At 43.6% G+C, this 13,404-nt stretch overlaps 1 protein-coding gene across 2 annotated transcripts in view; it reads right to left on the reverse strand.

Annotated features, from left to right (window-relative positions):
* LOC130150443 (ADP-ribosylation factor-like protein 8B) overlaps positions 1-13,181 on the reverse strand; it is a 29,553-nt gene extending 16,372 nt beyond the window's left edge. Inside the window, exons 1-2 of one of the 2 annotated variants that reach the window (XM_056341420.1) lie at positions 12,715-13,181; positions 8,185-8,265 (exon numbers count right to left, since the gene is read on the reverse strand). In XM_056341420.1, the coding sequence (XP_056197395.1) occupies positions 8,185-8,265; positions 12,715-12,903 (270 nt within the window). In that variant the 5' untranslated portion in view covers positions 12,904-13,181. The remainder of the gene's footprint in view (positions 1-8,184; positions 8,266-12,714) is intronic. The other variant, XM_056341419.1, reaches the window with a different exon arrangement.
* Between the last annotated feature and the right edge of the window lie 223 nt (positions 13,182-13,404).

The raw sequence follows: 13,404 nt of genomic DNA on the forward strand, positions 1-13,404 counted from the left end.
CTGTTGGTCTCTTGGCTGCAAAGGTACACTGCTCACCAATGGTGAACTTGGTGTCCACCAGGACCCCCAGGTCCCTTTCTGCAAAGCTGCTTTCCAGCCAGTCAGCCTGCAGTGGTACCTGGGGTTGATCCCTCCCAGGTGCAAGACTTTCTACCTTCCTCTCCTTAACTTCATAAGGGTCCTGTCAGCCCATTTCTCCAGCTTGTTGAGGTCCCTCTGGATAACAGAATAATAAATCCTTTAGGTTGGAAAAGACCTTTGAGACCATCAAGTCTAACCATTAACGCAGAGCTGCCAGGTCCATTACTAAACCTGAACACCACATCTACGTGCCTTTTAGACACCTCCAGGGATGGTGATTCCACCACCTCCCTGGGCAGCCTCTTTCAATGCTTGACCACCCCCTTGGTGAAGAAATTTTTCTAATATCCAATCTAAACCTCCCCTGGTGTAACTTGAGACCACTTGAGGATGGCAGCACAACCCTCTTCTCTATCCGCCACTCCTCCAAGTTTTGTATTGTCAGCGAACTTACTAAGGGTGTATCCTGTCCCATCATCCAGGTCACTAATGAGGACACTAAACAATCCCTGGGGTGTATCACTAGTAACTGGACTTTCTGCTGTGGGCCACAGCCCTTTTGAATCCAGCAGTACAGCTTTTCCTTACACACAACTATCATAAATAACTAGGGTATCCTACAAAAACTCTTTATAGGAATAAACACTTGACTTGAAATCAGCCCAGATACAACACGGTCTTTTCAGCTATATGGAATAGCCAGTTTTTGGGGTTTTTTTTGCTGAATTTTTTGCTGAAACACTGCTGGAGCTATACAGGCAGTACACAGGAAGGCTTGTATTACTGCACGACACGTGACATGATGACGTGATAGATACGGTGGTTTTTACATGCAGGTGAACAGGAGGATGAAGCATTACAAAGCAGGAGGATTCTGTTTCTACAAGAATGTTTGGAGACTTGGAAACTCTACTATCCGGAGAAGGGAGGCGCGCTGCAACCAAGGAAGCTAGAAAAAGAACGCACAGAGCTGGGATCCTCCTCCCTCTCTGCCACATCAGAACAAACAGCAAAGAAGCTTGGCTTCCCCCTCCAGCATACTGGCCCGTGCTGGCCCGGGCTGCAGCTTCCGTGGAAGGACGCTGGCATCTAGCGGTGACAGCTGGGGTGGCCGCAGCGCGACCCCCGCAGCTCCAGTCCCCGAGCAGCTAGCAGCTCACCGCTCCCTCCCGGCTGCAAAACCCAGGGCGGGCACACACTGGCTGCCGGTCCTACTTTAAGGAAACAAATTGCAAGGGCAAGGAAAACGAACCTGCTGCATTGCCTGTGCATATGCAGGTCCTGTGTTGCTCTATTTCTTTTTCATACCTGAGACTATTCTAAGACCATCACTGCAAGAATCAAAGGTTGAGTAGCTGGAGTTTCTTAACTTCAATCACTTAAAATAACAGTTCACAACGCGTGTCTTCTGAGGCTTTCAAAATCTGGTTTGTCAAAAAAATTTTTTTAGCTACGGTCTACCCTATTGAACAGTAAGTCTCGCTAAAGCAAAAGGCTACTAATGCTGCACTGATCCAAACATAAAAAACCCCATCAAAATCAAATTACTCAGCAAACAACAAAACTTGCTTGTAAGTAAAACCCCAAATTAATTCTTCAGCCATAGATTTTTTTTGTCAGAAAAAAGTGACAGCCATCAGTTTTGTTATGAACTTCATCAAAATAGTTTCAACAGATCCCTTAGTACATTAGGCATTTTGATGCTGAAAATCATATTGTAATTTAATACCTCAACCACAACCTCAAAATCCATGAAGCTTTCTGCTTAAATTTCAAATACTGTGTGTTAAAATCTTCTCTTGCCTCCTCTTTTTTGGGGGAAATAAATTAATATTTATTATTTAATATATATTAATTATATAATATATAAAATATATAATTTATATAAATAAATTAAAATAATAAAAAATAAATAGACTGAGAAGCCAAAATTTGACAATTCATAGTTAAAGCCGAAATCATGCTCAACTTCAATTAAAGAGCTCATGAAAATGGCATCTTCCTACAAAGTGTTTTGGCTTGCATAAGTCAGTATTTTTCTTTCAGTGCGGTTTGGATAAATACTCATACACACAAGCACGCCAGCGACCATAATTTTACACACTAGGATTAGAAAGTAAACATGAGAATAACTCTACTGGCTTCTGGAAATGACTGCCAAAGCTGGAGGAAAATAAAGCAGTCCGCGGGCTCCTTAGCTCTTGTTGCCTTCCGGAACTGGTAGCAAAAAACCCAGCAGTGATACTGCACTAGCATAGTACTTCCTTCTTAGTGGCCCACCCCAAAACACGGCAAAAACTAGATAAAGATTAGTATCATCTACTTGTTGGTGTTGCAACTTACTTTGCCTAAGGTGATCAGTCTTACACTTCTGGAATGCCATTTTGTCACTTGATGACTTTTTGATCCAGGTGGTTTCTCAACCTCACTCGCACAGTAAATTTAATTGATTCCGTTTTGCAGTGTCCCCCGAGACCTTTGAAAAGGTCAGACGCAAGACCTATCTGCTTACCATGAAGATCATTCCTGCTATGTTTGAAGGACTTCAGAGGTTTTGTAAAGTAACACTTTATCCAGGAATTTTAATAATAACTGACAGTTGGATATCATAGTATTTCGATGAGAAAGCTAACCTGCTTTGTTGGGATAAGAAGGTTAAAGAAAATTTCACTCTGAATCCTAGTTGACTGGGCTGCAAATAACTCAAAGTATTCTAACAAAAGGCATCCCCCTGCCCCTTCTTCAGTCATCAACTTATCAACAAATGATGTCATTCTTCTAACGGTAAAATAATTTTGGAAACTTTATCTAGCAATTAGGCTGTAAGATTTTAACAGCTTACCTAGATATAGGAATAGCAGCATACAAGTACTTTGTGTTTACAAGACCTAAAAGTATTGACAGGCTTTTAAGGAAATAAGCATTGACGCACAAGAGCCACATTCCCCTACACCTCCTGCTTTCCCTGTATGCTGTTGTAGCGGCAAGACCATAAGAACTAGTTAAGCTAAATTATTTTCCTGTGCAGACAGGCTTCCAAACCAAGTATCATTTTTGAAACTAATAAACATAATAATGTTAGTATTGTTAATGGTTAAAGGATACCCTTATTCTTAACAACTCTATTATAAACAACTATATTTAACACAACTTTTGAGATCGAAGTGTAAAACAAGGCACAGTTCTACAGAAACCCATGCACCTCCTCCCTACATGAACTTGAGCTTGGAGTATCATTGGTGCACACAACTGCAGTACAAACTCACTAGTCACTTCCTTCACATACTTGAACTATCCTGGCTCAAAAATACTTTATTTTGAAGACTGTCTACTTAGTACATGACCTTTATTTGTCATTTATTTATGAGCCATCAGCAGCTTTCTCATTTTCTTCCACAAAAAAAAGTCTGACAATTCAGTAGCAGCATCACTACAGCACTCCAACTATCCTTATGTTTTCTCTACATAAACTCTAAATCATGGTCTTATTGTTTCTATGCAAAAGAATGAAAACAAGGGAACTTAAGAGAAACTCCTATTCCTGTGGATTATTTATGAACTATGGTTGAATGCGGTAACTTTTTATTGACTGTGGCATTTATGCACTTCCTTGATCAGTGGTAAACCAAGGCAGTTGTGATGAAAAGTGTATGAAACTGATTTTAGGAATATTTAAAATAGAATCATCTCCTGGATGAATTAGGAAACATTGCTAAAGCTCAAGTGGAAGGTACTGCTTCAGTACAAATGTACTCTTCTGAGAAGGGAAGAGAAGGGAAGGCTCAGGCAGGAGAACAAAGAACGTCTGCGTGCCTGAAAGAACAATAAGAAAAAATACTTCTTTGAATAAAACTTAAAAGACAGTTTGACTACTTAAACTGAAATAAACAGCTTTTGCTTCCGAGTCTGCATTTGCTGCTTCCTATCACAATGCTGATCACAATTCTGTCACTGGTCTGGCTCTCCTACACACCTGCCATTGATGTATAAGAGGTCAAGAAAGCATTAGATGGCCTTAGGATATATTTGCACTTGTAGGGCAGTATCTGATATTCTTGTTGTAAACACATTAGTTTGATTTGCTGTCATAGCTCGTGTACATGTTAATTTGTGCATAATGAACAGAATCTTGGGGGAGAAAAATCTATACAATTAGCACATCAATCAGACTGTTCTCATATAAATTTCCATTGACTTCTCCATAAATTCTCCTTCATAACCAATATGAATCATGAATTAATCATAAGGACTGTAAAACTTAACACCATCCAAAGTTCATAAATCCTAACAATATAGCACTAAACATTGATTACTTTTTTTAAATATCATCACTGATCCCTCTGAATCCACATGCAGTCTATGTGTGCGTACTGGGACATACTCTGGCAGCCCTCTAGCAACAGGCAGTGTTAGTTGTGCTTAAAAGCTTGCAGCTACCAGAGTGGAAGGATGAAGGAAAACTTCTGTTTTTCTCACCAAATGGAGATACTGCTTTCTTCCTGTCCAAATTCTGCACCCCAAATATGGTGGTTTGCAGCTAAGTCAATCTATCTGGGCTGTCCCCAAAACGCAGCATTTTACCCCTGTCGGTACCATGCTTTCCCACACTGTGGGGGCACCAGCAATCACATAGCTGTTTGGGGAAGAACACTTCTTAGGTCATTTGACTGGGGAGAAAAAGTACAGGGGTTTGGTTTGGTTGGCTGTTGGTTTTTTTTTAGAGGTTGCTTCCATCTAGATCAGTGGCCTGATCTGACTACCGTGTGCATTGTGCTCTGGTGCGCACTGGTGCTGACAGAAAATGGGTGTGAGGTTGCAGAGCCAAGCTTAAAGTAGAATGTAAAAATCCCACACTGTCACAGCATTCCATAAACCAGCCAGCTACAACAAGGTCTTTTACCATCACATATCAACATACTCTTCATACCCGCCCCTCTGCTGCCTTCTCCTAGTCTCTCCTTATTCTGGGCACGCTCACTCTTCTCTCTGCTTCTTCCTCAGCTGCTCTCCCTTCATTGACTCGCAACCACTTAACAGAACCAGCCACAGCTGCACCTTATCTATATCAGCCAACCCACAGCTGTATATGATCAATGATAATTAACCCAGCTTCATTCTTCTACATCACACCATCACTTACTTAAGCTAATTGTAAAAGCTGACCTTTCATCTCTGCCACCCTCACTAGGGTGGCCTGATTCCCTCTTTGGTTTCCCAGAAGTTAAGTCTAGTTTGCCCCTAGCAAGAGGAACATCATACTGCGGTTTATAAGTGCTACTACGGGCAGAAAGGTAGGTGTATTAAAAGGTTATTTTGTGACCTTTTTTTTTTTTTTTAAGAGGGGTAGGGGTTTTTTTACCTTTACAAGAAAGATTCTGTTTGGAAAGCAGAATTTCAACCCCAATGAAATAACGTTCAGAAGTTCTGATTCTGATTAAAAAGGGACTCTTTGGGAAGAAGATAACAGTAAGTTGGCACGTTCCTGTTTAGGCTGACGTTCTTTCTATAATGGACCTAAGGTCTTTGCTCAGCAACAAACAGATGGCTGTTGAGGCACATTCAACAGAGGGTTGGGGTTTTTTCTCACTTGTTGACAAACTCACTCCTGGACTAAGGGAGGACATTTATTGCTCCCTCTTTAAGGGACAGAAGAAGTTATTTTCAGGAATGAGGCGTTCAGGGTTTGGCCTTTGTGTATGCAAACAGGTAAGACACAAAGAAACCAAGCAGTAGAAGAGGGGAACATGTTTGATAAGGAGAGGCTAACTGGCATGAGGAGAGTCACAGGGAAACTCCACAGCAAGGGAAAAGAGTAAGCAGTTCTCTGTGAATCAGTATGCCTTCTTGTTATGCAGCATGAATACTGCCCTACTGCAATTAAAGTGGTTGTTCCCATAAACTGAAATTTCCCTTGACCAGCCTTACATGACATGGAGTCATGTACTACCACAAGCAAAGCTGGCCACGCAGAGATGAAACAGCAGAGAGAAGGAAGAGCTTGAATGACCTCATATATACTGAGAATAGAGGTGAACAAGGGCTGAGACTAGAAGTGAAACCTCAACATTGATGAAATTCTGGGGTTTTTCACCAGTTTCAAACATAGCATCCATAAGAACTAACAGAAAGCATCATGAAATAACAGCCTCCATTTACAAGAAGAAGCTGTAGAACTGTCACACAGCAGGATGTGCACCTTGTGCACTACCTCTGTCTCCTGAAAGACCAGGTCAGTTACCTTTTAATCCTTTTGATTCCTGGACCTCCAAAATAAACTGAGCATACAGGGTTGGCTGCAAGAATTAGTGCTGACAGATTTTTGATTCTTGTCACCTACATTTTCCCCAGATAATCCCAGTCATCCCCAGATGATGCAGGCTTATTCATATTGCCATATAAACTCCTCTGTATTTCCAGAGAGCTGTGTAAAGTAATACCAGTCCTGAGTTTTTACTTCAAAATTGCAGTGCTCATCGTGCGACAGTTGGGGGTTTTTTAACTCACAAACACACACACCATCTACACTGAAAAAAAAAAAAGTTTAGGCTTCTATCAATCATTTACCTTTCAGGAAAGGCATGAATTAAAAATGTTTATATGATGCTACTTTTTTTTTTTTCTTGCTCACCTGCTCCGTGATGAGTGAGGTCAAATTCTCTCCCAAAGTAGACTCCAATCATGTACTTATCATAACAATCATGCACAAAGTCACAGAGTTGAGGTTACCAAGTCAGTAATGATTCCCCTCCACTTTTACTCCATTTGACATTTTACTTCATTTTCTTGTCAATCCTTTTAGTTTTTACTGTGAACCTAGTTTTAAGGTAATTCACCATCATTTATTTTTAGCAATCTGCCAAAATTTCCTGGGAAATTAAAATCAGACCAAATCATGGGTAATGTTAAGAATTTTTATTTTAGCCAAACCCAACATGAATTTCAAAGAGGTATGTGGGAAGGAGGGTTGGGGTGAGGAAAGGAAATAGTTGGGTGACATTAGACTGTCCATTTCAATAGATTTCAAAAGACTGGCTTATTAGGTACTGTAACGTACAAGCAGTTGTAGAGGAATCTATTGATAACTCTGCAGGCTTATAACACAGAAGTAGACACAGAAGTGAAATGTACAGCTAAAGGCTCTACAGCCACTTGACATTTTAAAGAAGCATAGCAAGATACTAAGACCAGAAACAGACAGGCAGTCACAGTATTTATACCACTATGGTCATTTCAGGTTTAGGGGTTTTTAGTTCAGCTGTAGCATCTCCCAGCCAACAGAAGTCAATTATCCCTTTTACCATCCTTTACCTGCTCACTGTTTAGAGAGAACGGGTAGACAATTAACAACTGCTTATATTCACATTACAGGTAATTTCAGAAAATCCTCCCTAGGTTTAGGAGTCGCACCAAACCAGAGGAAAAAAGAGTATCTTTAGAACTGAAGGAGAAAGGAGAGAAAATGAAGCAAAAGAGGGAAAAGTCGAAGGTAAAAATCTGTATTCCCTTTACCCAATTTTAGGTAGAAGTTATGAATTCAATCTAGACTAATCAACCAGGGTCCCTTCATAAACAAACAACAAAGAGCACCTTAATGCTACTGAAGTGATTTATCTCTATTTTGATGCCTGTGGCATAAATCACAACCAAACTGGCATCATCTATGTTTTTCTACTGACAACTGACTTTAATATTAGATGTTCTATTTTCATATAGCTAACAATATGCGAGCTAAACTGCACTCACCACACTCTCCAATGAGATACCCAAGTTAGGAGTGAAGTTGCTTCAGATTCACTTAGAGTTGTGAGAAGGAGAAAGAGAGAGAGAGAGGAGAGACCCCCAGGAGTCAGCTCAGCTCCCTTAATATCTCAGATTTTTATGACCTTTCTAACCCAAAAGAGTGCAACAAAGCTTCTGCCTGGCATGGATATAATTAAATCAAACAGATTAATGTAACAAGAGAAATATATGACTACATGCTATTTAAAACAGATAAATGATCCTATCATCTTGAAAGGGATTTCCTATGCTTTCACATTCCAATCTGAAATCACTTTATCTATTGATTATTCACTCTGTATTAACACAAACATGCACACCTACCTTTATGGTAACGTTTCCTTTTGTTATTTTTCTCATATTGAAGCCTACTGTAGGAATCATATCTTCAGTGAACTGCCCTGACTAGAATACAAGAAAAAAATATATTTATTATAAAATACTTGATACACAGCAGGTAAGTTTCTAGTTTGCAGTCTAAAATTTTTATTTTACAACACTATAAAATATCACATTAATGTTCCGCAAGAGCACTAGCCAATACTTCAATTAATGCATTGTCACACCAAGGAAGGCTGTTCATTTCAGACCCTTTAAATGATCTTTTATTCTCCTCAGCGACAAAGATCACCCTAGAAACCATGAGACTTCAGATAATTCTTCATTGATCCTTCAGTAAACCAGAAAGAAGCACAGTCAAAATACAGATCATACAATGGTTTGGGTTGGAAGGGACCTTTAAGGGTCATATGATAAATCATATCATATGATATATCATATGATAAAATATGATGAAACGGACTGCACCAGGATTTTCCGCTGCAGTGTCTCACTACCATTACTGATGGTTTAACTCCTAATAAACAGTGAAGTACACATGTAGAGAGTACTACGTGCAGACCCTTTCCTTGCAAGCAGGTGACAGCAGAGGAGTCCTACTGTGAAAGCTAAAAGAACGGCATTGAGGCAGAAAAATACAAGGTACTAACTCAGCGCTCCATAAACACAAAACCAAAGTGCTGCCTCCTCCTGCAGTTCAGATAAATATTTTTAGAAGATAGATGCTTGTTATCATGCCAATGGGAACCTTACACACACCTACCCACTACACAAGAAAGCTTTTGAGGAGAAAGGTGAAACTCAGACCTAAGCAGACAACGCTTTATTCATTCTTTCTTTTCAAAATGTATTATTAATAAGGTATTGTGTCTCCTAGGCATGGTGCATTAATATATGCAGATGGTTACTTAACAGTTAGGTCTACAATGGAGGCCCAAGCACTCACTACAACATGCACAGTAGTCCTGGTTTTCCAGTCATCCAGAAAGGAGAGCAGGACCTCTGGGCTTGCCATTAACCTTCCATATATATCTAACTATATTCCCTTTATCCACCTCACCATCCCATATGCCATGGGGTTTTGCTGGAAGAAAATATGGGCATGTGGACAAGGAGGGAAGCAGACATGCTTCCACAGGTCCCTCTCACCTGAGAAGTGGATGATGAGAGCTTCAGGGTGCACTGGAGCCTTCACAGTGCACACACTGCCACCAGCTATCTCCAGTGCTATTGCTGGTCTCTGTACGCTTTCTGCAGCTTTCTTCTTTGCTGTTTATGGCAGAGTAAGAATACACTGTGCCTGTAGTTTGTGTTCACAAACTAAGATAAATTGTTTTTAACTTGGGACTTTAAAAGCCTTTGTATAACCTTTGACAGTTACTTGATCCTCTCACAAGATTTTGGAGTTTGGAATTAGATCCTTCAGGCAAGAAAAAACTTCCCATCAATTACTTGTTCAAACTTACCTATGGGAACCTTCTTGTTAAATTCTCTGCTATACATTTTCCCCATCTTTTGTTTCTGAAAGTATTTTTTCTTTTTTTTTTCCCCCTCCTTTTTCCTTGCTTCTGTGACTTGTCAACAGCAGCAGGAAAAAACAGTGAAGACAAATGTACCTGCAATCTCATACAGATACATGTACCCTGCAGTGACAGAAGTTGTTAATTGGATGCAGTAAGACAAAGACAATCAGTAACCATTGCCTGTAGTGGGTACTAGTCTAATTTGTTAAAATATATAGTGCATTTATTTGAGGAGGACAGACATATGAACACACAAACCCTGAGAATGTAGCATCATTATTCAAGCACAGGAAGGCCTGGAAAACCAGCCAGCCGACCCAAAAGACTAAACAAATTCATAGAAAGTCAGGATTCCACTTTTGTCAGCAAATTATACACCATATGTAACATGATAAACTGGAAAACAAAAATAAATAAAAAAACCATCATAACTGCTCTTGTATTAAGGACAGAATGCAAAGAATTAGTGCCCCCTTTACTGGGCTTTAGACTTTTCCTCTAAAAATTTCCATTCTGGTTGAATGGAACCAGCTACAAAGGAAGTATTATGTTTACAGTTCCTCGCTTTCCCACACAATAAAGAAAAGAAAGTAGTATGTTGAATCTTGTGCTCACATTAGTCCAAAAGCGCTCTGATTACTCTGTTTTGTTTCAAGCGCTGTAAGCACCATACAGTAAAAAATCTGTTCCATTTTGCTTGCTAAGGAAGTTTTACATGACAAATTGCCTACTTTTGTGAATATTCAAGACACACAAACTAGTGCATTGTCATATGTCGGTAAAAAAGATTACATCCTGACACAGATGAAAATAACTGATGCTAGGAAGTTGGTAATGCCTTCTTTAAGTGTTGCTGAATATTGAACTGACAATAAATACTGTCATTACCCCCTACTGTATTAACAACCATGGGCCAGATTCTACTCCGTTACATCTGTGCACGTCTATAGTAAAAGGCAGTGAAGCTATTCAAGATTTCCACTGGTAACAGAGGACTAAATACGGCTCAAACTCTTCAGGGAAGACACTGCCTCAAAGTGTGTTTATTCAGTGTCAGCATGACAGAATCTCTAAATACTACTGCAAAGTAGAAAAACCAGTGATTTACTAGTGCTTGTTTTTATGATCCATTGCAGTTTGCATTTTAAGTAGAGACTATTTCACACCCAAGCCACACACATACAAATGGACACAGAGTTGCCAATCTATTTGCCATCCTCCTATCACCTGTATTCAAGAGTAAGCTATTATCCACTGTCTTTTCCTGAACTGTTTACTTCTAAATTCTCCAACCACTCCTCTTTGGCGATTACCATGGTGTATCATCTCCAGGCTACGAGATCCAAAAGCTATAAAACCAGCTATTTGTGACAAGTCAGAAAACATGGATGCCTTGTAGCATATTTTCAAGCAATACATGCGCTGGCAAAATCAGACCTGCGGAGACAGCAGTGCTCTGGTATTCAAGATATTAGCATGAGAGACACAAGTACATATGATGCCATTCCACTGGTGGCATAGTATTAGTGAGTGGACAGTTACATGTACAAAATCTAACACCTCACACTATTGTTACTGAGGTCTCTGAATTGCTGTGGTGTTCTTTGCTCCATTTATGAAATAAATGCAAGAAGCAATATAATTCATCATGCCTTTACCCCCTTCCTCAGCAATGCCTGCCCTTGGGAAATTAACAGTTCCAACGGGCATGAGGAGTGCTGAGGCCCTTGTTACCAATACCGTCCAAGTGCCTAATGAAGTAAAACACCACTTCCAGATATTTTATATATGTTTATTGATCGCTGATGTCCCCCAAAACGTACTTTCATTGTGTACTTCCCCTACCCCGTCCTTTTTCTCCTGCTCTCTCCCCACTTCTTCACTCACTAATTCACAACCTCCTATTTTTCTCCCTTAATCCATAATTGTATATGAAAGCAAGTAAGAAATACCATATACTCACACCATCATTGCCTCAACCTCTTTGACTTTAGGCCATACACTTCCCAGTCTGGTTATGATTCATGATCGAGTAACTTTTCAGGATAAGGACCAAAGACCACCTGGAAACCTTTATCGTGTGGCAGGTGAGGCTGCAATACATCTCACAACAGAGATCACCTTGCAGAAAAGGGTATGCACTAAGCTTCATGATTAGTGGTAACCGTATTTAAGATACGTATTTGTTTCCATCTTCCAATGGAAAGTGAATCTTCAGGACGGACCCAAATGCATATGGCCAGAGACTACCGCAACGATGAGGAACGTATTTCAGCATGGCGACAAAATGGAAAACGTCACGGTAGGTGTCAGTGTCCGTGTCTGAGAGGTATGAGGCTGCAAGGCCATCACCACAGCACGAAGGGAACATCAACTCAACGTCAGACTTGAACGCTGAGAGCTATCAAGGCATCATGGGAGGCCATTAATACTGATGCAACTGATGGGAGGGGAGAATTCAGTGGCAGGGGACTCGGGGCTTTGCAGGACGCACAATATATTTTGAGTTATCCTGGGATACGCTGGCCGTGAAACGCCAACTCTGAACCACGGGCCAGCGTCCGTGCCCGGGAACCTGCTTTCAGGTGGGTATGCTTTGCAGTCGGACCCAGAGGACATCACCTTCCTCCCTCTCAGAACCATCTCACACCCGTCTGGCCCTGCTGTGAAATTCTCGAGGTTGCAAAAGGTGCAAGCCCTGCCTCACACCCACCGCCCCCTCCCTCCCTCCGCAGCGCCCCGCCGGGACCCCACGCCAGGCGGCGGCTGGGCCGCGGGCGCAGAGCCCGCACCTGTTGCCGGGGGAAGCGAGGCGCAGCGCCCGGCTGGGGGCCGCGGCCCCGTCCCGCCACGCCAGGCCGCCGGGCCGCCGCCCCCGCCTCACCGCCGGCCGCCGGCCCCCTCCGGCGGGCCGCCGCCCCGAGCGCCCCCCGCCCCTCCGCCGCCCTGCCCCTGCGCCTGGCCGGCGGGCGGCCGGGCCGCGGCTGCGTACCGCCAGCACGGTGAGCAGCGTGGTCTTGCCCGAGTACTGCAGCCCCACCAGGGTGAGCTCCATCTCCTCCTTCCAGAACAGCGAGCGCAGCCAGTCCAGCAGCCGCGCCACCAGCGCCAGCATCCCGGCCAGCGCCCCCGACCTGCGGCAGGCGCCCAGCCCCAGCGGCACCGCCACGCTGCTGGGCATGGGAGCGCGGGGCGAGGCGAGGCGAGGCGGCGGGGCGCGGGACGGGGCCGGGGGTCGGCGGCGGCGAGGGGAGCCGAGCGCCAGGCAGGGCCCTCACGTGATGGCGCCGCCGCCGCCGCCACCGCCCTTCTCCGGCGGCCACTTGCTGCAGACAGGGGAGGGGTTTGGGTCGGCTTGGCCCGGCCGCGGGCGGGGGAGCGGCGGGGCGCCCCGTGGGGGGGCCGGGCGGGCGGGAGCGAGGGCCGGGCGCTGGCCGGGGCGGGCGGGGAGGTGTCCGTCGGGTGAGGTGACGGAGCCGCGTCTGCAGCGGGGGACGGGCGGGGCGGCTCCCGCACGAAATGGCGGGCGGGGCCGGGCCCGGGGCGGCGGCGGCGGCGGCCGGGGGGCGTCCCGCGAGCACTGAGGGGAGAGGCGGGCGCCGGGAGGAGCGGTCCGGCGGGTCCGGGCGCCGCGGCGGCCAGGTGGGGCACCCCGGGCCGCGCGTGGTGAAGAGCTGGTGCC

The sequence above is a fragment of the Falco biarmicus genome, chromosome 5 (assembly GCF_023638135.1).
Source record: "Falco biarmicus isolate bFalBia1 chromosome 5, bFalBia1.pri, whole genome shotgun sequence".
NCBI classification, from domain to species: Eukaryota; Metazoa; Chordata; class Aves; order Falconiformes; family Falconidae; genus Falco; species Falco biarmicus.